Source organism: Neoarius graeffei, chromosome 1 (assembly GCF_027579695.1).
Source record: "Neoarius graeffei isolate fNeoGra1 chromosome 1, fNeoGra1.pri, whole genome shotgun sequence".
NCBI lineage: Eukaryota > Metazoa > Chordata > Actinopteri > Siluriformes > Ariidae > Neoarius > Neoarius graeffei.
Genome location: NC_083569.1, coordinates 41,818,635 through 41,846,400, shown reverse-complemented (window position 1 = coordinate 41,846,400; position 27,766 = coordinate 41,818,635). Strand labels below are relative to the sequence as shown.

The window sequence follows — 27,766 nt, the reverse complement described above, 5'->3', positions numbered from 1 at the left end:
AGGAGGTAGGAAGAAACTGGAGAACAAAGTATGTTTCAGGAATGTTTTGGAAATCCTATATTGAAAATGGGTGGTGTAGTGGTTAGCACTGTCGCTTCACAGCAAGAAGGTTCTGGGTTTGAGCCCAGTGGCCGTCGAGGGCCTTTCTGTGCGGAGTTTGCATGTTCTCCCCGTGTCTGTGTGGGTTTCCTCCAGGTTCTCCGGTTTCCCTCACAGTCCAAAGACATGCAGGTTAGGCTAATTGGTGGCTCTAAATTGTCCAGAGGTGTAAATGTGAGTGTGAATGGTTGAGAGGAGAAAACCTCTATAATAATCCAGTAGAAGGCAATGGGAAACCACTACTGTAATGTTCCCGAGACACTTTGATGGCTGAAGCTGTCAGAGCGGCCACGTCACTGTAGTGATATGCCAAAATGTACGGATGGATATTGAAAATGTGAGTAGTGGTGAATTAATTTAGAAGGCATCATAAAAGAACAAACATTTTATTGCCCACAGTAAAATAATTCACACAAACACAAGATGATGTAATTTGGCATAACTAATATCAGATATTACACAATTTGTAGTGATAGATAGAATTTCCCAAATTACTGTAAGAAATACATCACAGTACAATCTGCGTACACACAAACCACATAAAAAGGGCTTAAAGCATACAGTTTTAGGAACATAATAAATCTGCAACAACGTTTATCCCTTGATCAGGATCCCTTACAACAGCAATTGCTGTGCTCTGTTGTCTTGGGTGTTGAGAATTTGAGGTCACTAAACATAATCCCATATTTTATATTTAAAAGATAGTTTCAGTTGGTCTCCAGCACTGAGCCAAACAAAACACTGCTGAGGAGTTAGGAGACTTATGGCCCTTTTCCACTACCCTTTTTCAGCTCACTTCAGCCCGACACGGCTCGCGTTTCGACTACCTCAGAGCAGCACGACTCAGCTCGCTTCAGCCCTACTCAGCCCCCAAAACTCGCACGGTTTTGGAGTAGGGCTGAAGCGAGCCAAACCGAGCCGAGTGGGGCTAGGGGCGTGAGGAGACACTCCCCTGTGCACTGATTGGTGAGGAGGAGTGTCCTCACATGCCCACACACGCCCCGCAAGCACGCTGAGATCTGTAAACACCGTAAACCCGGAAGAAGAAGAATTACGAGAATTTCTGAAGCCTTATTCGCCTCGTCTCATCTATACGCTCTTGCCAGTATCTGTTGGCGTTGTCGGTGACAACAAGCCACAGCACCAAGACCAGCAACACTAACAACTCCATGTCCTCCATGTTTATTGTTTACTATCCGGGTCGTGAGACTACCGCTTAAAAGATCACTGATGTCACTGTTTGCGCCGCCTAACGACATCACGTGACGTCCACCCACTTTTGCTAACTCCACCCAATGTGTCCACCCACTTCCAGCCAGCACGGTTCAGCGCGGTTGTAGTCGAAATGCAACTCCAACAGCCCCGCTCAGCTCGACTCAGCACGGCACGGCTCAGCCCGACTCAGCCGCATTGGTAGTGGAAAAGCGGCATTAAAGCACTGTATATTGTACCATGCTTTTGACCAAATTAAATTCCTAATCCTGATGCACACAGAATATTTTACATACAGCACAAGTCAAAAGTTTGGACATGCCTTCTAATTTAATGGCTTTTCTTTATTTTTATGAATTAAAAAGGCACTTCATGTCTTAAAGTAATGATGGATGTCGTTTCTCTTTACTTAGTTGAGCGGTTCTTGACATAATATGGATTACTACAGTTGTGGAATAGGGCTATTTACTGTATTTTTATTATTTATCATTTACTGTTTGATCTCGAATGCATTAAGAAGGCAGGAAATTGCACTAATTAACTTTTGACGAGGCACACTTGTTAATTGAAAAGCATTCCAGGTGACTCCCTCATGAAGCTGGTTAAGATAATGCCGATAGTGTGTAAAGCGTCAAGGTAAACACTGGCTACTTTGAAGAATCTAAAATATGAAACCCTTTTTGTTTTTTACCACATAATTCCAGATGTTATTTCATAGCTTTAATGTCTTCAGTATTGTTCTACCATGTAGAAAAGACAAACCTATGAATGAGTAGGGGTGTACAAACTTTTGACTGGTACTGTACCTTGTAATTAAAATGGTTATAAAAGACCCACTACCTGTGCAGTGTACATGTCCTTACCCACATTGTTTAAAGAAACAAATGTCGAACATTAGACCAATCTGAATTTCAGCATGACGCTGCTGCTGAATTTTTTTTTGCATTTTTCCATTTTACCTTTTAACCTCCAGATCACTGGGACAGGTTTTAAGCTGCCCTTTAAAGGACGTATACATAAAGAAACATAGTTGAACCTGCTCCAGTACTGAAGCTCAGTACTGATCCTTCCTCAGTTGCTCACAGAGCAAATAACGTAATCGCTGATGTTAACGTCTTCCTACTACTCAGTCAGGGCGAGATTTTTGTTCTGAATCTTTGCCAGATGATCCGATATGCCGGCTTCAGCCTTGTCACACTGAGCAAGGAACCCCTGTGAGGACAAAAAACAAAACCCTCCATATTATAATCACTTGATTAGTGATAGTGATATAATTTAAAATGTACATAAAATACATCTGTACCTGTACAGTTTTGACAAGTCCTTTTTTCTTCATCCTACAGTCGCTAAAATTCTCAGGCACAGTCTGCAAATGAAATCAGAAACTAGTATTAGAATTGTTTTATTAACTAACTGTGATGTGTACCCATTAACTATCTGAAGCTGTGTTCATGTTATCTGCCTGGAAGTATTGGATGTAAACACACTATTGTTTTGGATGTTCCTCGAGATGCAGCAATACATTCCCCCCCAGGATTAGTAGTTAATTTGAAGGTGAAATTAGAGTCAGGCGTTTTCAATCAATGGGATGACAATCAGGTGTGAGTGGGCACCCTGTTTTATTTAAAGAACAGGGATCTATCAAAGTCTGATCTTCACAACACGTGTGTGTGGAAGTGCATCATGGCACGAACAAAGGAGATTTCTGAGGACCTCAGAAAAAGCGTTGTTGATGATCATCAGGCTGGAAAAGGTTACAAAACCATCTCTAAAGAGTTTGGACTCCACCAATCCACAGTCAGACAGATTGTGTACAAATGGAGGAAATTCGAGACCATTGTTACCCTCCCCAGGAGTGGTCGACCAACAAAGATCACTCCAAGAGCAAGGCATGTAATAGTCAGCAAGGTCACAAAGGACCCCAGGGTAACTTCGAAGCAACTGAAGGCCTCTCTCACATTGGCTAATGTTAATGTTCATGAGTCCACCATCAGGAGAACACTGAACAGCAATGGTGTGCATGGCAGGGTTGCAAGGAGAAAGCCACTGCTCTCCAAAAAGAACATTGCTGCTCGTCTGCAGTTTGCTAAAGATCACGTGGACAAGCCAGAAGGCTATTGGAAAAATGTTTTGTGGACGGATGAGACCAAAATAGAACTTTTTGGTTTAAATGAGAAGCGTTATGTTTGGAGAAAGGAAAACACTGCATTCCAGCATAAGAACCTTATCCCATCTGTGAAACATGGTGGTGGTAGTATCATGGTTTGGGCCTGTTTTGCTGCATCTGGGCCAGGACGGCTTGCCATCATTGATGGAAAATTGAATTCTGAATTACACCAGCGAATTCTAAAGGAAAATGTCAGGACATCTGTCCATGAACTGAATCTCAAGAGAAGGTGGGTCATGCAGCAAGACAATGACCCTAAGCACACAAGTCGTTCTACCAAAGAATGGTTAAAGAAGAATAAAGTGAATGTTTTGGAATGGCCAAGTCAAAGTCCTGACCTTAATCCAATGGAAATGTTGTGGAAGGACCTGAAGCGATCAGTTCATGTGAGGAAACCCACCAACATCCAGAGTTGAAGCTGTTCTGTACGGAGGAATGGGCTAAAATTCCTCCAAGCCGGTGTGCAGGACTGATCAACAGTTACCGCAAACGTTTAGTTGCAGTTATTGCTGCACAAGGGGGTCACACCAGATACTGAAAGCAAAGGTTCACATACTTTTGCCACTCACAGATATGTAATATTGGATCATTTTCCTCAATAAATAAATTACCAAATATAGAGGGATTTCACTGACGTCACCCGAAACCGGAAGTAAACAGACCCTGCGCCATATTGGAAGACCAACAAACTCGTGATTAGGGGGAATTAACGGCAGCGGTATGTGAACCCACGAGAATAAAGTGGAGTGGCAAACGACTTAAACAAACAAATCTGAGCTGTTTATTTATGATTTATTGGCCCAACAGTAGACTTGAAAGAAACCTGTGTGAGACTTGGCAAAAAACTGTGGATATAATGGATAAGTCTGTGCATGATCTGCTGACACTTTGAGGTAAGCAAACGCAAGAAATTCAGATGTAAAACATGCTAAATTGGCCCCAAGTTGATAACTGGATGAGGAGCAAGCCTCCCAGACTTCTACAATTTAATAATAATAATAATAATAATAATAATAATAAAGGATGGTTTGGGGCTTGCTCTCCCTCCTATTATATAAATAAAGCATAGTTGTTGTGTAGGCATATATCATAAATACATATGTATAATCTGGATAATTAGCCTAAATTATGGATACCTTAATAGTAACAAAAAGTATTAATTTTTCAACTGAAAAGATATATTATTAAAAGATAAATGTCAACAAGATTACCTTGGCCATAACTATGTGTAGGTTATTCTTAACAACAGCTGTAATATCACGAACCAAGCCACTAACAACATAATTGTAAGCCTGTAGCCCTTTGTAGGCTTTCAAGTCATCAGCAGTGTAGGCACTGGGTGTAAACAACAAATAATTTACAATGTCTGGGTAGCAAGCAGATGGCAGAACTGGTGTCAGGTCCTCCTTATGTTTCCATTCTCCCTTGCCGCGAGTCTTATCATATGGGTCAAACCCATCAATCACAGCCAGTTTCTCCACATACCGTGCCCTTTCTGCAGCTGGTAATGTACTCACATAACCAGAATTATCAGCCATCGTGTCACTTCACTCTCACTCGTAGTTTGTTTTATATTGTGACTATGTATGTATGTACTTGAGGTCTTCCAATATGGCGCCCTAACAAAATCTCGCGGTACGGTGATGTCACGCGGTAGCCCTCTATAATATTTTTGTCTCATTTGTTTAACTGGGTTCTCTTTATCTACGTTTAGGACTTGTGTGAAAATCTGATGATGTTTTAGGTCATATTTATGCAGAAATATCGAAAATTCAAATGGGTTCACAAACTTTCAAGCACCACTGTATGAGAACAGTGAAACAGCAGTGAGGTGTGCAGCTGGAACGACTGAATGGTTCAAGGTGAAGGTGGGACTTCATCAAGGATCTGCTTTGAGTCCTTTCTTGTTTGCTATAGTGATGGATAGCTTGACGGACGAAGTGAGGCAGGAGTCACCATGGTACATGATGTTTGCGGATGATATTGTGATATGTGGTGAAAGTAGAAAGGAGGTTGAGCTGGGTTTGGAGAGATGGAGGTATGCATTGGAACGAAGAGGAATGAAGGTGAGCAGGAGCAAAACAGAATACATGTGCATCATTGAGAATGGGGATGAGAGTGTAGTGAAGATGCAAGGAGGAGATGTAAAGAAAGTTGGTGAATTCAAGTACCTGGGGTCAACTGTGCAGGAAAATGGGGGCTGCGATAGTGAGGTGAGAAAGAGAGTGCAGGCAGGGTGGAGCAGTTGGAGGAGGAGTTCGGGAGTCATTTGTGATAGGAAAGTCCCAGCAAAAGTGAAAGGTAAGATGTATAAGACAGTAGTGAGGCCAGCTGTGATGTATGGATTGGAGACCGTACCCTTAACGAAGAGACAGGAGGCAAAGTTGGAGGTGGCGGAGTTGAGGATGTTAAGGTTTGCGATGGGAGGTTGGACAGGATAAGGAACGAGCACATCAGAGGGACAGCACATGTGGAGAGCTTGGGAATGAAGCTAAGAGAGATGAGACTGAGATGGTATGGGCACATCCTGAGAAGAGATGCAGAGCATGTTGGAAGAATATTGAGGATGGAGCTGCCAGGCACACGAAAATGAGGAGAGGAGATACATGGATGTGGTAAGAGAGTACATGAAAGTGGCAGGTGTGGTAGAGAAGGATGTGGAGGACAGGGAGCAATGGAGACGAAAGATCTGCTGTGGCGACCCCTAATCGGGAGCAGCCAAAAGAAGAAGTAGTACAGTAGTTCTGTGCCCCTCCCCCGTAGTTTCGGAAATTAGGAAGTGACGTAGCGCGAGCGAGCGATGTAGTGAGTCAGTATAAGTCATAATAAAGTGCACTTATGTACAGAATCAACTGTAAACGTGTGTATTTTTTAAATGCTTGTGATGGTCCACAGAGGAGAAAAGACGATGTGTTAAGGTCCAGGTGTGTGTGGATAAGCGCACAGGCTGCACAGTGGAGTGAGAGAGTTTGGTTAATTCTGAGAAATTTGTGAGTTGTGTCGAAGTGTTTATAAATGCAGTTTTTGCTTAGGAATGTACTGGATATTTAGCAGTGAGTTTTTGCATTTGACTGGAAACCATCTTTATGAGCTGTGTGGCTGAATATATTTATTTGGGTTTTGTACTTTTATTTATTTAAAAGATAGCCACAACTGTTGTCCAGAGTCCACATCACCTCGTTAGTTTATTTTATTTTATTGCATAGTTTGAGGCTGCAAGTTAAGGACAGAACTAGAGGAAAATACGATCTTGTTTTGTGCACACTTTCAGACATGTTTATGCTTATTACAGAGGGAAAGTGCGTTCCACTGAGCTCTAGCGCCGGGCCATTTCCAGGAAATAAGAGTTTGGGTCATGGCAACAGCGTGTGTATGTCAGCCTCGGTTCGGAGGTTTCAGTTTCGAAAACTGTAAGAGGTAAGAGTAGAATAATATAAAGTACAGACACTTGGTATATTTTACTTCTGCGATTTTTAAATAATTGTTCATTTTTGTGGCTGCTGCCTCATAGAGTATATATATATATATATATATATATATATATATATATATATATATATATATATATATGCTATATTTACTGTATGGACATGGGATCAGGAAACAATTTTATTTATAAGCAGTAACCACATGTACCCATAGGGCACCTATTTTTTAACTAGGATAACCAGGATGACTACAAATTCAAAAAATAAAAAAAACAAACAGTTGCTATATCATATCATTAGTAGCAAATAATGAAGATAAGGTTGACTAATTAATTTGATTTAATACTAAGTTTGTAATAAAGATTAAATTACAATGGGGGGGGGGGGGGGGGTCAACTTCATGGTGACAAACTCAAGTGCACAGTTCTCTTTTCAAATATATCTGAAATATGATTCCAAACCTTCCCTTTGTCTAGTAAACTAAAAAAAATAGGTACCCTGTGAGTACATGTGGTTACTGCTTATAAATACAATTGTTTTCTGATCCGATGTCCATACAGTAAATATAGCATATATATTTACTCTATGAGGCAGCAGCCACAAAAATGAAGCGTAATCCGAAAATGAACAATTCAAAAATCGCAGAAGTAAAATATACCAAGTGTCTGTACTTTATATTATTCTACTCTTACAGTTTTCGAAACTGAAACCTCCGAACCGAGGCTGACACACACACACACACGCTGTCGCCATGACCGAAATGCTTATTTCCCAGAAAAGGCCCGGCGCTAGAGCTCAGTGGTCTCAATACTCTTTTCGACAACTTCCTGTAACAACTCAGAAGTGAGTCACATCAACATCACACATGGGACGCGCTGGCTGAAGGCGGCGAGGAAAGGGGGACGACCTGGAGTATATTTTAAAATAGGAACGCACTTTCTCTCAGTAATAAGCATAAACATGTCCGAAAGCGAGTTCTTTAGTCTAGTCCATTTATTACGACTGGTGAACCGGACTGTATACACTCACTGGGCCATTTTAATAGAAACACCTGGATGTGCCTGAGCAGTGCGCTATTGTTACACTCATTCTTACAACATGATTACATAGTGGTTACAGCCTCTATATGAGGCAGTAGCTGCAACAAAAATAACTAAGCCAAATAAAAATAATTACCATGCCATCAATCTCCTCAAGGATCTTCATAAACTGTTCAGCAGCCACTTTTACTCGGCGGTCCAGTTTATTAAGAGCTTCAGCCTGTAGATCCTTTGCTAAAATGCCCTTAAAAAAAAAAATAATAATAATAATTAAAATTATAATAATAATTAATTAATTTAACTAACTAACTATGAGCAGCACAGCAAAATTAATACACACAGAATCCACAGCCATCTCAAAACAAAAAGCACTGAGAGAACAAATACATGCATTTTTTAATCCGGTCAGTTCACCATGGACTTTCTCCAACTTCTTGGCTGTTTGCTCCACACGCTTCTCGATGTCTCTCAGCTTTTTCAGTTCATCCTCCTCCTCTGGACTATTCTAGCAAGTGAAAGTGTAAAACATACACATCATTTACATCAGTAAACCTCTCAAAGAACATCTCGTTCTAAAGCAGATTAGAAGAACAATAACTTTATTCATCACACATACACTTGTGAAATTCCTCTCTGCATTTAACCCATCTGAAGCAGTGAACACACATGCATACACACGTGAGCAATGAGAGCACACATGTTCCCAGAGCAGTAGGCAGCCATGCTAACAGCGCCCGGGGAGCAGTTGGGAGTTAGGTGCCTCAGGGCCTCTGCATGCTCTTGCAACAAGGCTTTCGCAGATAGCTTTTCGCAGACAGTTGTAATTTATCGTTGAGCGGGGAGTAATAGGCGTGCGCGATGTTATTCACCGCCACAACGCAAGGGGGCGCGAAGTCCCGAAATTGCTAGGAGTAGTTGGTGGGTGTGGTTAGTGGAGTGTTTATCCTCCGGTTACTTATAATGACTAGAACTGGAGTCGTATAGATGTACGTACTTCCTCACTTCCTCGATCAACCGCTCTTCGTGCTGCTCCATCTTCGCTCGTGTTTTTAAAAATGGCGGTCGTGAAAACAAAACAAACCGGGAAAGTAGGGAAGCGGAAGTGCGTGTACAGCGGATGTAGAGTGGACCAATCAGAGCCCTCTTGTCTGCGACGCTGTCTGCGAGGCTTCTGCGGTGGTCACAATTTTTGGGAGGTGCGCGCAGAGCGTCTGCAAAGGTCGGGGGGCTACGCAGACACTGTCTGCGACGCTATCTGCGAGGACTAGGTTGTCAGCATAAATTGGCCTTCACTCAAGGGCACCTCAGCCCAAGGCTGCCCCATGCTACCCTAACCTGCATGTCTTTGGACTGTGGGGGAAACCGGAGCACCCGGAGAAAACCCACGCAGACACGGGGAGAACATGCAAACTCCACACAGAAAGGCCCCCATTGGCCACTGGGCTCGAACCCAGAACCTTCTTGCTGTGAGGCGACAGTGCTAACCACTACACCACCGTAAAGCAGATTATTTAAAGTTATATTGCCATTTTACCCTTTTATGTAGATAACAACCTGTCACTAAACATCAGAAAGACAAAGAGGCTTCTTATAAACTTCAGACGGCATCAGGAGGAGCCCCTGCCACTGGAAATAAGGGGAGAGGACGTGGAGAAAGTCTTCAGTTTTAAGTTCTTGAGTACCCACATCAGTGAGGACCTCAAGTGGATGATTAACTCCACTGCTCTAGTCAAAAAGGCATAACAGAAACTAGGGCTGAACGATATATCGTTATCGTATCTATATCTAGATATGAACATTCAAGATATTAATATTGAAAAAGCAATGATATACTGTAGACGATAAAGATTTCCCCTCCCTGCGCTCGCCCTGCATGTACAGCTCTGGCAGTCACAACAAACATCATTTTTACGATTGCCCTCGAACGCACCGCTAAGGCCAGCCAACCACAAACCTTATTTCATGCTTGCTGTGGATCGACAGCTGAAGCTAACCAATGACAAACATATGAGGGCGGAAGTGAGGGAGACGGAGACCAATGCACACACACTACAGACACAGCAGGGAAATTAAAAAGAAAGAAAGAAAATGAGTGCGGAAGATAACGCGGCCGGCGGCGGTGCAGAATCTGACTTGGTGCCAAAACATAAATCATCCTCCATTATTTGGAGGTATTTTGGATTCAAAAAGGACGATGTTAAGCAGAGTGAGGTGTTGTGCAGGTCGTGCTTAGCAAAAATTGCGACGAAGCAAGGTAGCACAACAAACATGTTTCACCACCTGAAACAACACCATCGTGCGCTGCACGAAGAGTGTATGACAATGAGAGAAACACCGGGGACTTCTCCGTCATCCCAAAATAAGCCAAAGCAAAGTTTGATTGCTGATGCGTTCAGTAGCGTTACACTGTACAAGTCGACGTCCAACAGACAAAGAAATTACAGACGCTATAACATACCACATTGCAAAAGACATGGTACCTGTGTACACAGTCTCGAAAGAGGGCTTTAAAAAAATGGTTCGTACGCTGGACAAGCGTTATAAATAATTAACATAAATTATAATTACATAAATGTTGATGACTTGCAGGGAGTTCTTAAAAATAAAACTGCACTTTCCACATTTTTTTGTATTATGATGTTTTTATTTTTCTGAAAAATGCTTGGTTTTCACCCAACCCGTAGTCGTATCGTAATCGAGATATCTGGCATGAATATCGAGATATGAAATTTTGTCCATATCGTTCAGCCCTGACAGAAACTCTACAACCCCGATTCCAAAAAAGTTGGGACAAAGTACAAATTGTAAATAAAAACGGAATGCAATGATGTGGAAGTTTCAAAATTCCATATTTTATTCAGAATAGAACATAGACGACATATCAAATGTTTAAACTGAGAAAATGTATCATTTAAAGAGAAAAATTAGGTGATTTTTAAATTTCATGACAACAACACATCTCAAAAAAGTTGGGACAAGGCCATGTTTACCACTGTGAGACATCCCCTTTTCTCTTTACAACAGTCTGTAAACGTCTGGGGACTGAGGAGACAAGTTGCTCAAGTTTAGGGATAGGAATGTTAACCCATTCTTGTCTAATGTAGGATTCTAGTTGCTCAACTGTCTTAGGTCTTTTTTGTCGTATCTTCCGTTTTATGATGCGCCAAATGTTTTCTATGGGTGAAAGATCTGGACTGCAGGCTGGCCAGTTCAGTACCCGGACCCTTCTTCTACACAGCCATGATGCTGTAATTGAAGCAATGTGTGGTTTGGCATTGTCATGTTGGAAAATGCAAGGTCTTCCCTGAAAGAGGCGTCATCTGGATGGGAGCATATGTTGCTCTAGAACCTGGATATACCTTTCAGCATTGATGGTGTCTTTCCAGATGTGTAAGTTGCCCATGCCACACGCACTAATGCAACCCCATGCCATCAGAGATGCAGGCTTCTGAACTGAGCACTGATAACAACTTGGGTCGTCCTTCTCTTCTTTAGTCCGAATGACACAGCGTCCCTGATTTCCATAAAGAACTTCAAATTTTGATTCGCCTGACCACAGAACAGTTTTCCACTTTGCCACAGTCCATTTTAAATGAGCCTTGGCCCAGAGAAGACGTCTGCGCTTCTGGATCATGTTTAGATACAGCTTCTTCTTTGAACTATAGAGTTTTAGCTGGCAACGGCGGATGGCACGGTGAATTGTGTTCACAGAATGTTCTCTGGAAATATTCCTGAGCCCATTTTGTGATTTCCAATACAGAAGCGTGCCTGTATGTGATGCAGTGCCGTCCAAGGGCCTGAAGCTCACGGGCACCCAGTATGGTTTTCTGGCCTTGACCCTTACGTGCAGAGATTCTTCCAGATTCTCTGAATCTTTTGATGATATTATGCACTGTAGACGATGATATGTTCAAACTCTTTGCAATTTTACACTGTCGAACTCCTTTCTGATATTGCTCCACTATTTGTTGGCGCAGAATTAGGGGGATTGGTGATCCTCTTCCCATCTTTACTTCTGAGAGCCACTGCCACTCCAAGATGCTCTTTTTATACCCAGTCATGTTAATGACCTATTGCCAATTGACCTAATGAGTTGCAATTTGGTCCTCCAGCTGTTCCTTTTTTGTACCTTTAACTTTTCCAGCCTCTTATTGCCCCGTCCCAACTTTTTTGACATGTGTTGCTGTCATGAAATTTCCAATGAGCCAATATTTGGCATGAAATTTCAAAATGTCTCACTTTCGACATTTGATATGTTGTTTATGTTCTATTGTGAATACAATATCAGTTTTTGAGATTTGTAAATTATTGCATTCCGTTTTTATTTACAATTTGTACTTTGTCCCAACGTTTTTGGAATCGGGGTTGTACTTTCTAAGGACTCTGAGGAAGACCAACCTCTCTGCAAAGCTGCTGGAGTCATTCTACCACTGCTTGGTCAAGAGCATACGGACATACTGCAAACGGCCTGGTATGGAAACTGTTCAGCAGCAGACACAGCAGCTCTTCAGAGGGTTATTAATACGGCACAAAAAATAAATAAAAAAACCATCAGACTTTCCCTGTCCCCGCCCCCCAGTGGACATCTACAGACCTCGCTGCTTCAGCAGAGCCTGCAACATCATTAAGGACAATACACAGCCCTTTCATCACCTGTTCCCACTACTGCCATGTAGAAGACACGACAGGGCTTTAAAGGCCCACACTTCCAGACTCAGGAACAGCTTCTACCCAACCCAACAGCTATCAGTGAACTGAACTCACGCTCCTCCACTGCCACTACAACAATTTTACCTCAAGTGCAATCAATTCGTAACACGGAACTCTCCGGCAAAACTAAAGATTAGATTAGATAAAACTTTATTGATCCCTTTGGGTGGGTTCCCTGAGGGAAAATAATATTCCAGCAGCATCATTACAGATAAACAGAGAAAAGAAATAGAGAAGACTTCTAGATAAATTAAAATAAGTTAACTATTTACATATACAAATATATAAAAAGAATAAGATATGGGGAAGAGAGGAAGGTGGGGAGAAGGGGGGGGGCGGCGATAGGAGAGATATTGCACATTGTCCGGTATTGCTTATTGTTAGGCTAGGCTACTGCTCCTTCCCGTCCTCTGTCCTCCTGTTACCCCCCCAGAGAAGAGTTGTACAGTCTGATGGCGTGAGGGACAAAGGAGTTTTTGAGTCTGTTCGTCCTGCACTTGGGAAGGAGCATTCTGTCACTGAACAGGCTCCTCCGGTTGTTGATGACGGTGTGCAGAGGGTGACTGGCATTGTTCATGATGTTCAATAGTTTGTCCATAGACCTCTTCTCTGCCACCGTCACCAGAGAGTCCAGCTTCATGCCGACCACAGAGCCGGCCCGTCTGATCAGTTTGTCCCGCCTGGATGCGTCCTTCTTGGATGTGCTGCCCCCCCAGCACACCACGGTGTAAAACAGGACGCTGGCGACCACAGACTGATGGAACATCCACAGGAGTTTCCTGAAGATGTTAAAGGACTGCAGCCTCCTAAGGAAGTATAGCCTGCTCTGTCCCTTCCTGTATAAGTGATTGCCGCTGCAAGTCCAGTCCAGCTTGCTGTCCAGCCACAGCCCGAGGAATCTGTTTTTACACAAATAGTGGCTGGTGTAACGACGTGACTGTGATCCATCAACATTGCTCTCCTGATCTGGAATCTTTTTTCATTCACTGCAAGCCCTTTTACTCCCCCTGTAAGTTCGCTTCACTCTGGTCTGTGTTTACATTCCACCGCAAGCTAATGTGCAGGAGGCACAGCGCTTACTCTCCGACCAGATACTGTGCCAACCCGGACTCTTTAGTTATTGTCCTTGGTGACTTAACAAAGGTAATCTCTCCCATGAACTGCCCAAATACAAACAGTTTATTAAATGTCCGACCAGAGATAAATGTTTTGGATCACTGTTACACAACAGTTAACAACGCTTATCATGCCATCCCTCGTGCTGCACTGGGCCACTCCGACCATGTCATAGTCCACCTAATCCCTTCATACAGACGGAAGCTAAAGCTTAGCAAGGCTGTTGTGAGGACATCTAGGAAGTGGAGCAAGGAGGCTGTGGAGGACCTTCAGATGTGTCTAGACTCAACAAACTGGGACGTTTTCAGGACTGCAACAAGCAGTTTAGATGAGTACACAGAGGTGGGGATTTCATACATCAGCTTCTGTGAGAACAACTGTATACCAACTCGCACCAGGGTGAGCTAATAGAGCTATAACAACAAGCAGCCCTGGTTCACAGCTAGACTTAGGCCCTGTCCACATGGCAACGGATTCAGGTGAATCTGATAAAATTGTTCATCGTTTCGGCCTGGCGTCCACACGGCACCGGCGTTTTGGGTGCCCCAAAACGAAATCTTTTGAGAACGGGTTCCAGAGTGAAAAAATCTGGCAACGGAGCCGTTGCGAAGTCGTCTGGATGAGTAGAACGGATTTGTTTACGATGACGTCACAACTACATGTGCTTCATGCCAGGTAGAAGTGTAACGAACTCGATGCGAGTTGTCAACAAATCCTATAACTTGGTTCATGAAACGCGCTTACAAAATATTTTCACTGTGAATATTTATTGTGTAATGGTGCAAAGTGAGAGAGAGAGAGAGAGAGAGAGAGAGAGAGAGTGTGTGTGTGTGAGTATAGCCCTTAGGGCAGAGTCAATCCCGCCAGCAAAAACAGGGGAAAAAAAGGAGCGATCTCACCTCTACAGATGTTGGTTTAAGTCCGACAATACATTCCTCAAAAAGGGCGTAGAAGAACAAAGTAATCCATCAACGTGTAGCATTCAATTTATTCCGGACCATTAAAGAATTCTGGAGGATATCAGAATGTTGGCGTACCGGCTTCCATCTACCCCCATTCATTCCTCTTTCCGCATCTCCATTCAAAAACGAGCACGTGATTTAAAGGGACTATATCCGCGCCGAGTTTTTTTTCCCGCGAGTGCCGGCGTTAATTACTAATCCTTTTTTAACTTTTTTTCTATAAATAAATTTCCAGTATCGTCTTCATTTTTATTATACTGTCGCTTTCATTTTTGTACTTTTCACTTTCGCTTTCCTTTTTCCGGTTTTTTTTTCCGGTTTTTTCTCTTTCTTTTTTCGGAAGAACGCCGAGACCGGAAGCTTTCTTTTTCTCTCCTCCTGTGTAAAGTCCACAAGCGGAGGCCATCTGATCTGCTTTAATATCAACAGATCTTCATTTAAGGTACGTGAATCTTTTCATCATGGCACACCTTCAGCCTGTTCAGTGTGCTGAGTGCAGGATGTTTAGTCATTCTTCCTCCGTCACTAGCGATAGCTCTATTAGCTTTACTTGTGATAAGTGCAGATTAGTTAGTTCTCTGACGGAGAAGATTTCAGTGCTAGAAGCGCGTGTCCAGGCTTTAGAGCAGGTTAGTGAGCGTGAGAACAGTGTAGTTTCCGTTAGGGAAAGTCTGGACGCCCTAGGTGGAGTTAGCAATCCCCCAACTCCGGCATTAGAGCCCTTACAGCGGGGCGAATGGGTGACGGCTCGGCGGCATAAGCGTAGAGCCAAAGCTACCGCTGAGGCTCGCCCACGGGAGCACCACTCCTCTCCGCGTCACGTGTCGAACAGGTTTGCTCTCCTTAGTGATGCACCCACTGAGAAACCTGAAAGAGCTCTGGTTATAGGGGACTCTATCATACGGCACGTGAAATTAGCTCAGCCTTTAGGGGCACCAGCAGCTTTAGTCAGGTGTATACCGGGAGCCAGGGCGCCGGACATAGGACATAGCAGGTAATCTTAGGGTCCTAGGCAAGCACAGGTTCTCAAAGATAGTTATCCATGCAGGAGCTAATGATATACGCCTTCGTCAGTCTGAGGTTACTAAGAGTAACTTTGTAGAGGTGTTTAAATTAGCGAAGGCGATGTCCGATGCTGTAGTATGCTCTGGCCCCATCCCAATGCGGCGTGGCGATGTAGCTTACAGCAGGTTATGGTCGCTGAACTGCTGGCTGTCCAGGTGGTGCTCTGAAAACAGTGTGGGCTTTATAGATAATTGGGCTAATTTTGAGGGCACTGCTGGCCTGTTAGGGCGGGACGGTATCCATCCCACTCGGGAAGGTGCTGCTCTCATTTCCTGCAGCATAGGTCATAGTCTCAGAACAGGCCTAGTTAATTTCTGACAATCCAGAGCCAAGGCCAGGGAGCAGACGAACAGGCTAAACCGACTGTCTGCTAGCTGCACAGAGTCGTCACTCAGGGTCCACTACATCGAGACTGTGTCTGTTCCCCGAGCTCAACAAAAAGGTAGAAATTTTCAGAGAGTTTGTTCCAGTAACCTAATCAATATAAAATTAGATCAGACTGACTGTACAGCTGCTGCCAGCACCTTTGATCTAAAGGTGGGGCTATTAAATATTAGATCTCTTACATCTAAAGCGCTAATGGTTAATGAACTCATTACTGATCAGGAGTTTAATGTACTGTGTTTAACAGAAACATGGATTAAGCCAAATGAATATATAGCATTAAATGAAGCGAGTCCTCCTGGATACAGTTATATACACCAGCCTCGTCTAACTGGCAGAGGAGGAGGCGTCGCGGTTATTTATAACGATTATCTAGGTGTAACACACAAATCTGGTTATAAATTTAATACATTTGAAGTTCTTCATACTCATATAATGTATGTAGCCTCGAAAAATAAGTCTACCCAGTTAATTCCATTGCTTATTATTTACAGGCCCCCGGGGCCATATTCTGAGTTTCTTTCTGAATTTGCAGATTTTATCTCAGATCTGGTTATTTCCTTAGACAAAGCTTTAGTTGTCGGAGATTTTAATATTCACTTTGATAACCCAGAAGACCCTTTAAAAACAGCGTTTGTGTCCATCTTAGATTCAGTCGGGATTAAGCAGAATGTCATAGGACCGACCCATAATGGTGGTCACACCCTTGATCTAATACTAACATTCAGATTAAACGTAGACAATATAGTCATACTTCCACAGTCTGAAGTTATCTCAGATCATTGTCTCATCTCATTCAAAATATGTCTGAGTAATAATATATGCACCTCACCACGCTACTGTATTAAACGTACTTTCACGTCAACTACTGCACAGAGCTTTATAAATGATCTCCCAGAGCTGTCAACTTTGATTGGGTCACTGTCAGCCCCTGCAGAACTCGATCAGGCAACTGAATGCTTAGAGTCAACATTCCGCCATACTTTAGATAATGTAGCTCCTCTAAAAAGGAAAATGGTCAGAGACAAAAAATTAGCACCCTGGTATAATGATGACACTCGCACATTAAAACAGACCACTCGAAAATTGGAACGTAAATGGCGTCAAACAAAATTGGTAGTGTTCAAATTGGCGTGGAAGGAGAGCTTCCTGAAGTATAAAAAAGCTCTTAGTGCTGCGAGATCAACATATCTCTCCTCCCTAATAGAAGATAACAAAAATAATCCTAGATTCCTATTTAATACTGTAGCAGAATTAACCAGGAATAAGTCCACTATCAACACATGCACACCTGCAGTATGTAGTAGCAACGACTTCATTAATTTTTTTAATGACAAAATTGAGAATATCCGACAAAAAATTCAAACTACTAATTTAAGGTTAGACAATGAAAGTGACCTTGTAGTTAACAATATAACTGTATCAGATCATCAGTTAGAATGTTTTACTCCCCTAAAAGAAACTGAATTACTCTCATTAATCTCTACATCAAAAGCCTCAACTTGTGTACTAGATCCCTTACCGACACGTCTATTCAAACAGATAATGCCTGGAGTAATTGAACCGCTTCTAAAAATAATAAATTCTTCTCTTACGATTGGCTATGTACCCAAATCCTTTAAACTAGCAGTTATCAAACCCCTGATTAAAAAACCTGACCTTGATCCCTGTCAGCTGTCCAATTATCGGCCAATATCAAACCTCCCCTTTATCTCCAAGATCCTTGAAAAAGCTGTGGCACAGCAGTTATGCTCATATTTACATAGGAATAACATCCATGAAATGTATCAGTCAGGATTTAGACCTCATCATAGCACAGAGACAGCACTGGTTAAAGTAGTAAACGACCTACTGTTGGCGTCTGATCAGGGCTGTGTCTCGCTACTTGCGTTGCTTGACCTTAGTGCAGCATTTGATACCATTGATCATTCCATTCTCCTGGATAGACTAGAAAATGTTGTGGGAGTTAAGGGAATGGCCCTCTCCTGGCTCAGGTCTTATCTAACTGATCGTTATCAGTATGTCGATATAAATGGTGACATTTCTAGACGTACCGAGGTAAAGTTTGGTGTTCCACAAGGTTCTGTCTTGGGTCCACTGCTTTTTTCTCTATATATGTTACCTCTGGGTGATATTATTCGTAAACATTGTATTAGTTTCCACTGTTATGCTGATGACACACAGTTGTATGTTTCTGCAAAACCTGATGAGAGACACCAGCTTAATAAAATTGAGGAATGTGTTAAGGACATTAGACACTGGATGCTTATAAATTTCCTTCTGCTTAACTCTGACAAGACTGAAGTACTTGTGCTAGGACCACATACAGCTAGAAGTAAGTTTTCTGATTACACAGTAACTCTGGATGGCCTTTCTGTTTCTTCACATGCAGCAGTAAAAGACCTCGGAGTGATTATTGACCCCAGTCTTTCATTCGAAACTCACATTGATAACATCACCCGGATAGCTTTCTTTCATCTCAGAAATATTGCAAAGATAAGAAATTTAATGTCATTGCATGATGCAGAAAAACTAGTCCATGCTTTCGTTACCTCCAGGTTGGATTATTGTAATGCCTTACTGTCTGGATGTTCCAATAAGTGCATAAACAAGCTCCAGTTAGTTCAAAATGCCGCAGCAAGAGTCCTTACTAGAACTAGAAAATATGACCACATCACGCCTGTCTTATCCACACTGCATTGGCTCCCAATCAAATTTCGTATTGATTATAAAATACTACTATTGACCTTTAAAGCACTAAATGGTCTCGCACCACAGTACCTGAGTGAACTTCTGCTCCTCTATGACCCGCCACGCCTACTTAGATCAAAAGATGCAGGCTATCTGCTGGTACCTCGTATAGTGAAGGCTACATCAGGGGGCAGAGCCTTTTCTTACAAAGCCCCACTGTTATGGAACAGCCTTCCAAGTAATGTTCGGGAATCAGACACAGTCTCAGCATTTAAGTCTAGGCTGAAAACATATCTGTTTAGTCAAGCCTTTTGTTAATGGTGTTTATGAGGTAAAGGAGTAGATCTGGAGGGTCCTCAGACATAGAGTGTTTTGGTAAACTGGGATGTATGGATGCTGTCAGTCCCCACTCGCTTGCTCACTCGAGTTTGTTGACGGTGCAGTGGCTGGCTGCTTTATGTCCCGGGGCTCCCTCATGCCTGTGTTACCTTCTGGCTCTCTCCTTTTAGTTATGCTGTCATAGTTAGTTGCCGGAGTCCCTGCTTGTACTCGGTGCAATATGTATACTGTTCCTACTTATTCAGGTGACATTGGGCATACCTAACCACCTGTGTTTTCTTTCTCTCCCCCCCCCACCCCAAATCTGTCCCTCTGAGTTACATGGAGTCAACAGGAAATCTTTTGGTGGAAACGGTGGGGACCTCGACTGGCTATCGTAGCCTGCAGGGAATCGGCCGTCAGACATTCTGTCGCATGTCCCAGACCCGGTTAAATGTAACTGAATTGTCTTGGCCAGGCCTAACGGTCCCATCTGCATCTCATCATTGCTGAGGAGTGTGCTCCCATCACCCAATCAAGCATCCAGCCAGAGCAGGTCATGATATATTTTTTACCATATTAACATGCCATTGTGCGTCATGCCTGATGTAAAGACTCTCGTCTCTGCGAGCCTACCACACAGATTTAATACTTGTCATTTTTAGGGCATACCTAACAACGTGTTTTCTTTCTCTCCCCCCCGCCCCCCCATCTGTCCCTCTGAGTTACATATTGATCCTGGGATTGAGATGCTGGCCTCTTCTGCCCCTCGGACCTGCTTGATCCATCCTGGTGCCCTGTGTCTGGTCGGAGTTTTATCGCCCCACTCCTGTGAAGGACGGCCCCATGAGGACAGTTGAGGGTTATACCTGTTAAAACTGTTAATATTATAGTCAGGCTGTCTGTTGTTGCCCAAATGAGGATGGGTTCCCTTTTGAGTCTGGTTCCTCTCGAGGTTTCTTCCTCATGTCGTCTGAGGGAGTTTTTCCTTGCCACCGTCGCCACAGGCTTGCTCATTGGGGATAGATTAGGGATAAAATTAGCTCATGTTTTAAGTCGTTCAAATTCTGTAAAGCTGCTTTGCGACAATGTTTATTGTTAAAAGCGCTGTACAAATAAACTTGATTTGATTTGATTTGATATCCATAGGATAGGGAGTGAGAAAGTGTGTGCGTGTGACAGTGACAGGGATAGTCACTGTGGGCATGCGCAGTTATGCGCATGCGTCTACTTCTATTGCTCTGGTGTCTCCGATGGGACCATCTTACAGCGCACGTAGTGGTGTGGCATGTGTATTGCATCGTTTTCAGCAAGCGTTGCCATATGAACCTGATATTTTACTGATCCGTTGCCCATGTGGACGCGATATTTAAAAAAAAAAAAATCTCGTTGCCGTTGTCATGTGGATGTAGCCTCAGACACTTGAGACAGTAGAAGGAGGAGGCACTCAAGAGTGGGGACAGGGACAGGTTTAAAGAGTCCAAATACAGGTTCAGCAAGGTGGTGAGAGATGCTAAACGGCTGTATGCTGAGAAACGACAACCAGTTCTCGACTAACAACTCTGTATCTGTCTGGAGAGGACTAAAGGCCAATTTATGCTGACAACCCAGTCCTCGCAGATGGCGTTGCAGATGGTGTCTGCGTAGCCCCCTCCCTTCGCAGATGCTCTGCGCGCACCTCCCAAAAATTGTGACCACCGCAGAAGCCTCGCAGACAGCGTCGCAGACAAGAGGGCTCTGATTGGTCCACTCTACATCCGCTGTACACGCACTTCTGCTTCCCTACTTTCCCGGTTTGTTTTGTTTTCACGACCGCCATTTTTGAAAACACGAGCGAAGATGGAGCAGCACGAAGAGTGGTTGATCGAGGAAGTGAGGAAGTACGTACATCTATACGACTCCAGTTCTAGTCATTATAAGTAACCGGAGGATAAACACTCCACTAACCACACCCACCAACTACTCCTAGCAATTTCGGGACTTCGCGCCCCCTTGCGTTGTGGCGGTGAATAACATCGCGCACGCCTATTACTCCCCGCTCAACGATAAATTACAACTGTCTGCGAAAAGCTATCTGCAAAAGCCTTGTCGCAAGAGCATGCAGAGGCCCTAAGGCAAATTGCAAACCCAAACCCCCTCACTGTCAACAACCTTCACCTTGCAAACGACCTTAACACCTTCTACTGCCGTTTTGATAAACAATGGGACAGTCCTGATACCTCCCCCCACAATCACCACCCCAATACCCCCACCTCCCCCCTCTCTTCAGGAGCCTGCTCCTCCTCATCTCTATCCACATCAAAGGCCCCCTCCATCTCCTCCCCCACTGCACCTCTCACCATTCAGAAGAGGGATGTTCGACTGTTCAAGAGACAGAACCCCCATAAATCAGCTGGACCTGACTCTGTCTCTCCATCCACTCTAAGAAACTGCGCCGACCAGTTGTCTCCAGTGTTCACAGACATTTTCAACACCTCACTGGAGACATGCCAAGTCCTCCACCATCATACCCATCCCAAAAAAAACAAGAACCACAGGACTAAATGACTTTTTCAGATGATTTTATCTTCTATTTTTAGACATGTTTACTTCTTCTCTGATTCAGGAGCTTGGTAGCAAATTTGAATTTCCCTCTAGGGATTAATAAAGTAATTCTGATTCTGACTACAGACCCATCACCCTTACCTCTGTGGTGATGAAGTCCTTTGAGTGCCTTGTTCTCTCCCACCTCAAAGCCATTACAGAACCCTTTCTGGACCCCCTGCAGTTTGCCTACAGAGCCAATAGGTCTGTGGACAACACCGTCAACCAGGCCTGGAATTGTGTCATTTTAGGGGCAAGGCCACTTGGCCTTTGGTGCTGTCAATTTTTTGAGGGCACGAAGGCCAAAAGCCAGGGCACCAAGGCCATAAAATAAAACAATGATTTTAAGTTCACATCTATAATGAATTTAATTTAAGGACTAATGACTCTTCTGAGGAAGATTGGAGTCTCAGCCCATGTTTACATTAGACCGTATCAGCGGATCATCAGATTAACGTTTTTAAAACGATTAGTGTGCACACAGCAACGCCAATACACGGATACGCTCGGCTCCGCAGGCATCCTGCGCTCCAAATCACTCCGCCCTGAACAGCGAGTGCCCTCTGGAGGGTGCGCACTCCGGCCCTGCGCAGCTCACAGAGCGCGCGAGTGAAGTGAACAAGCTGTGATTCGGGACTGAGCCGCTGTGTGTGAGATCCCAGCGCATATCACTTAACACTTGCAAGTGGAAGGATGGCAAGCCTAAAGACAATCATAACTACACAATGGGCAGTATTTGCATCAGTATTTGCAGTATTTTCATACTTTTATACTCTTTAATGAAAGGTGATACAAGGCGGAAGTCCGCGCCGTTTTTCAGCAGTCGCGTCACATGACCAACGCCAGCGAATCAGGAAGGTGGATGTCACAGTGACGTTGTCCAATGAGGACGCCAGCTAGAGCTCAGCACAGCGTATTCACGTATCTCAAGTGTTTACACAGCACCGGACCAGATACGATCTAGATTGAATACGTGGACGCTGGCGGATTCCCGTTTCCCGGCGTTTCCAGGCGGTTTAATGTAAACGGACAGTGCATCCGCGAAGAAAACGAGACAGATACGGTCTAATGTAAACGTAGCCTCAGTCGAAACTATCAAGCAGGTAAAGAAACATCTCCTACACTATTATGTCTGAAGATAAGAAAATATTGAACACATCTAAACTTATCAATCCATCACTCACTTCAAAAATTGTAAAACTTATTAAACCTATATCCTCCCATAATGTTTGTTCAATTGACACCGAATGTGCAAGAGCATCTTCAGACTGTCCTACAACGCAGATTTTTGATTCATCAAAATTGAGCCTGGAGTACATCAAAATGTTTGACTGTAAATGGAACATATACTAGCATGTATATGAAAATGAATAAAAGTAAATGTTACTATTGTAATGACGCCAAAAACAATGAGATAAAATCTCTTGCGATGGTGATCTCGTCAAGATGGCAGCAGTTACACGTCGGTTAAACAGCAAAAAGAAACATACAATACTAGTAACAAAACAATGCTTACTGCATAGATTAAAAAAGTGGCTATGAACAGACAACAGCACATATCACGTATCATATTACGGCAGGAACAAGCAGTAGTAACATCCATGACCTTACGCTTAAAGCTCGACAAAGGAAAAACTTGACAGCAAGCTAATTAGCATTTGTTACCGGCTACAGTCGGTACTCAGCATGTTAAAAGTGGGTAAACGTTGTAACGACATAACGTTACTGTACAAGCAATGCTTATTTAACGGTAACAAACTTAAGCCCTATATGTTGAAATTCCTATCTTATTCGTTTGTTAATTTATCACACAGTCTTACCTCAGTCAACTTCTTCCCTCCTTCTGTGAAAATTCAACGTCTCAGACACGGACACAAGTGGGCGGGGGATGCGTTTGATTAAGTCTCCTGGTTGGCTGGTGATAGATCGGTGTCATTATAGCATGTCAGAGCGGTTCATGCCAGGCTCAAGTCTGATCCACCACTGATGAGTTGCCCAATAAGAATCCAGAATGTCATCAAAAGACGTATTTTTTTCTCAGTAGACGCAGGTGATGTTAAAGCCTATTGGCAGTCATGAGGCAGACTACAAAACTGCAAAACCGCAGGGCATCAAGGCCACTGTGGCCTTACAGCAGATATTTTTTTCCAAGGGCACAAGGCCAAATTGAGAGGGCATGAGGGCCACGGCCCTCGTGAAATTCCTGCCCTGCCGTCAACATGGCCCTCCACTTTATCCTCCAACACCTGGATTCCCCAGGAACCTACGCCAGGATCCTGTGTGTGGACTTCAGCTCTGCATTCAATACCATCATTCCAGCTCTGCTACAGGAAAAGCTGTCCCAGCTAAATGTGCCTGACCCAATCTGCAGGTGGATCACCGACTTCCTGACTGACAGGAAGCAGAAAGTGAGGTTGGGAAAGCATGTCTCCAACACTCAGACAATCAGCACCGGATCCCCCCCAAGGTTGCGTTCTTTCTCCTCTGCTCTTCTCCCTGTATACAAACAGCTGCACCTCCACCCACCAATCCCTCAAGCTCCTGAAGTTCGCAGATGACACCACCCTCATTGGACTTATCTCTGGTGAGGATGAGTCCGCCTACAGGTGGGAGATCGGCCATCTGCTGACCTGGTGCAGCCAAAACAAACTGGAGCTAAATGCTGCAAAAACAGTGGAAATGATTGTGGACTTCAGGAAGAACCCAGCCCCTCCTCTCGCCATCACCCTGCGTGGCTCACCAGTGGACACTGTGGAGTCCTTCTGATTCCTGGGCACCATAATCACCCAGGACCTGAAGTGGGACCTGAACATCAGCTCCCTCATCTCAAAAGCACAGCAGAGGATGTACTTCCTGCGGCAGTTAAAGAAGTTCAACCTGCCAAAGACAATCATGGTGCACTTCTACACAGCCATCATTGAGTCCATCCTCACCTCCTCCATCACCATCTGGTATGCTGCCGCCACTGCCAGGGACAAGGGTAGAATGCAGGGTATCATTCGCTTGGCAGAGGTGATTGGCTGCAGCCTGCCTTCACTTGAGGACCTGTTCGCCTCTAGGACACTGAGGTGGGCAGGAAAGATTGTGGCTGATCTCTCCCACCCCAGAGATAAATTCTTTGAGACACTCACCTCTGGCAGGAGGCTGAGGTCCATCAAGACCAAAACCTCACGCCACAGAAACAGTTTCTTTCCTACCGCTGCTGGCCTCAAAAACATGACCAGTGACTCCCACTTCCTCTGTCTCCCCCCCCCCAAATCATACTTCAGACTCCTGACCCAGTCTGCCCCTCCCCACCTCAATAAACAAGACCAGTGACCCCATCGACTCTGCCCTCCCCAGTTGTTTACCTGATTTGCACGTTTATTTTATCTTATTGTTTACCTGCACAGTTGTTGATTTTTCTTATTTTTATCTTGTTTATTTAGTTCTTATTTCTTAACATCTTAGAAGACTGTCTTTATTTAGCACTTTAACTCCAAGCCAAATTCCTTGTAGTTGCAACAATTACTTGGCAATACTGTAAAACTTTTCCTGATTCTGATCATAGTACATTCTTAGAAAATAAAGTACGTTATTGTACAATGGCTCGTCACTGGAGCAGTATCATTTAAGGTATAAATTTGTACCCTTTATATACTGCTCATGAACATACATGTACCTTTTTGGCCCTCGAAAGCTACACAGGGTTTTAAAACACAAAGGTCCAATAATGAGCCCTAAGGGGTACATTAGTGTAGATTGCATCTTGGGAGACAGAAATGGACTCCTGTGGGCAAGTGGTTAGCACGGTCGCCTCACAGCAAGGAGGTTCTGGGTTCGAGCCCAGCGGCTGGTGAGGACCTTTCTGTGTGGAGTTTGCATGTTCTCCCCGTGTCCGTGTGGGTTTCCTCCGGGTGCTCTGGTTTCCCCTACAGTCCAAAGACATGCAGTTAGGTTAATATGGGACGGCCTTGGGCTGAGGTGGCTTTGAGCGAGGCACCTAACTCCCAACTGCTCCCCGGGCGCTGTTAGCATGGCTGCCCACTGCTCTGTGTGTGTGTTCACTGCTTCAGATGGGTTAAATGCAGAGAGGAATTTCACAAGTGTGTGATGAATAAAGTTCTTTCTTACTGTACCCCATGTACACTATAGTGTACACTAACGTGCAATAACTACATAGATCACATTAAATTATTTTATATTCTATTTTTATAGTTATTACTCATTCAGCTGGTAGCTTCATTTAATGTGAGTGAACAGGGTGTAGTTTTTCCTTTGTGTTAAGAGAGACAGCAAATTTCGTTGCATGTTAGCGTGCAATGACGATAAAGAGCATTCTGATTCAGATTACCCTTTTCCCAATCATCATAAGTTTACATCCTTGCTTTATTCCAAGGCTGGACAGACTTTCCTCCATTTCCTTCAAAGATTTTCCTGCAGCAAAAGAAAGCATGAAGCAAGAAATCACATTTAGTCTTGAAGAAGTCCTTCTCTTAAAAAAAGTCTGTGTTAAACTTACACGCTGACTGACAATTATTTTAGAGTTATTTCTGTTATTACCTTTAAATATTATTTTCTGAGAAGCTTGTGGTACCCCAGTGGCTTGTGCCAGAGTTTCTGACAGGTCTTTAAGTGTAGGTTCATTTCCATCCTGTCCTGTGAGTGTGATGTTGTGTTTGGAGCTTGCTGAGAAACAAACATGTATGTTGTGGTAATAGTGTATCTTCATCTCAAAACTAAATACACACAGAATCTATGATGAAAACACTCAGAGAGCAGAAATATAACCACAAAACATAAACTCGTCGCTAGTTAAGAAGGAGATTACGTGCTAATTAGCTAACTTCCGTTTTTTGGTTAACGACTAAGTCAGTTGAGAGATGAAAAAAAAGTTACTGCCTTTAAGTGAACCATATAAAGACATAATAAAGTGTTTACCATGAGCAACTGTCACTGTAACTGCACTGTCCGCCATCTCCATACACCAACAGCAGCTAACCGGCAAGGACGCCGGATGTGACGTCGCCAGCAAGCACTGCTTGTCATTTTTTTGTCCCACACTGCCACCCAGCGGACAATTCTGATATGAAAACTCCTTCAATGAAATCGACAGTGGTGCTTGAAAGTTTGTGAACCCTTTAGAATTGTCTATATTTCTGCATAAATATGACCTAAAACATCATCAGATTTTCACACAAGTCCTAAAAGTAGATAAAGAGAACCCAGTTAAACAAATGAGACAAAAAATATTATACTTGGTCATTTATTTATTGAGGAAAATGATCCAATATTACATATCTGTGAGTGGCAAAAGTATGTGAACCTCTAGGATTAGCAGTTAATTTGAAGGTGAAATTAGAGTCAGGTGTTTTCAATCAATGGGATGACAATCAGTTGTGAGTGGTTCAAATGATCTATCAAAGTCTGATCTTCACAACACACGTTTGTGGAAGTGTATCATGGCACCAACAAAGGAGATTTATGAGGAGCTCAGAAAAAGCGTTGTTGATGCTCATCAGGCTGGAAAAGGTTACAAAACCATCTCTAAAGAGTTTGGACTCCACCAATCCACAGTCAGACAGATTGTGTACAAATGGAGTGAATTCAAGACCATTGTTACCCTCCCCAGGAGTGGTCGACCAACAAGGATCACTCCAAGAGCAAGGTGTGTAATGGTCAGCGAGGTCACAAAGGACCCCAGGGTAACTTCTAAGCAACTGAAGGCCTCTCTCACATTGGCTAATGTTCATGAGTCCACCATCAGGAGAACATTGCTGCTCGTCTGCAGTTTGCTAAAGATCACGTGGACAACCCAGAAGGCTACTGGAAAAATGTTTTGTGGACGGATGAGACCAAAATAGAACTTTTTGGTTTAAATGAGAAGCGTTATGTTTGGAGAAAGGAAAACACTGCATTCCAGCATAAGAACCTTATCCCATCTGTGAAACATGGTGGTGGTGGTGGTATCATGGTTTGGGCCTGTTTTGCTGCATGTGGGCCAGGATGGCT

The 27,766-nt window shown here is 43.5% G+C and overlaps 1 protein-coding gene and 1 pseudogene across 1 annotated transcript; one reads left to right on the top strand and one right to left on the bottom strand.

Moving 5' to 3' along the window:
* Window positions 1-469: 469 nt before the first annotated feature.
* Window positions 470-26,773, bottom strand: bag1 (BCL2 associated athanogene 1). Its single transcript, XM_060932050.1, has 7 exons — window positions 26,696-26,773; window positions 26,318-26,443; window positions 26,109-26,191; window positions 8,338-8,451; window positions 8,083-8,190; window positions 2,615-2,677; window positions 470-2,523 (listed from the first exon to the last, which is right to left on the bottom strand). Exons 1-7 carry the CDS (start codon window positions 26,736-26,738, stop codon window positions 2,434-2,436), a joined length of 627 nt encoding a protein of 208 aa, XP_060788033.1. The 5' UTR covers window positions 26,739-26,773; the 3' UTR covers window positions 470-2,433.
* LOC132889947 (uncharacterized) lies at window positions 14,416-16,090 on the top strand (annotated as a pseudogene).
* Window positions 26,774-27,766: the final 993 nt, after the last annotated feature.

Excerpts from the sequence above, each read along its gene's own strand:
- bag1 (XM_060932050.1), bottom strand. The coding sequence starts at position 26,738 with ATGGAGATGGCGGACAGTGCAGTTACAGTGACAGTTGCTCATG. Across the intron at positions 8,452-26,108 it reads TTATGATGATTGGGAAAAGG|AATAGTCCAGAGGAGGAGGA; the intron begins GTAATCTGAATC and ends TTCACTTGCTAG. Across the intron at positions 2,678-8,082 it reads TTGAGGAGATTGATGGCATG|ACTGTGCCTGAGAATTTTAG; the intron begins GTAATTATTTTT and ends TTTCATTTGCAG.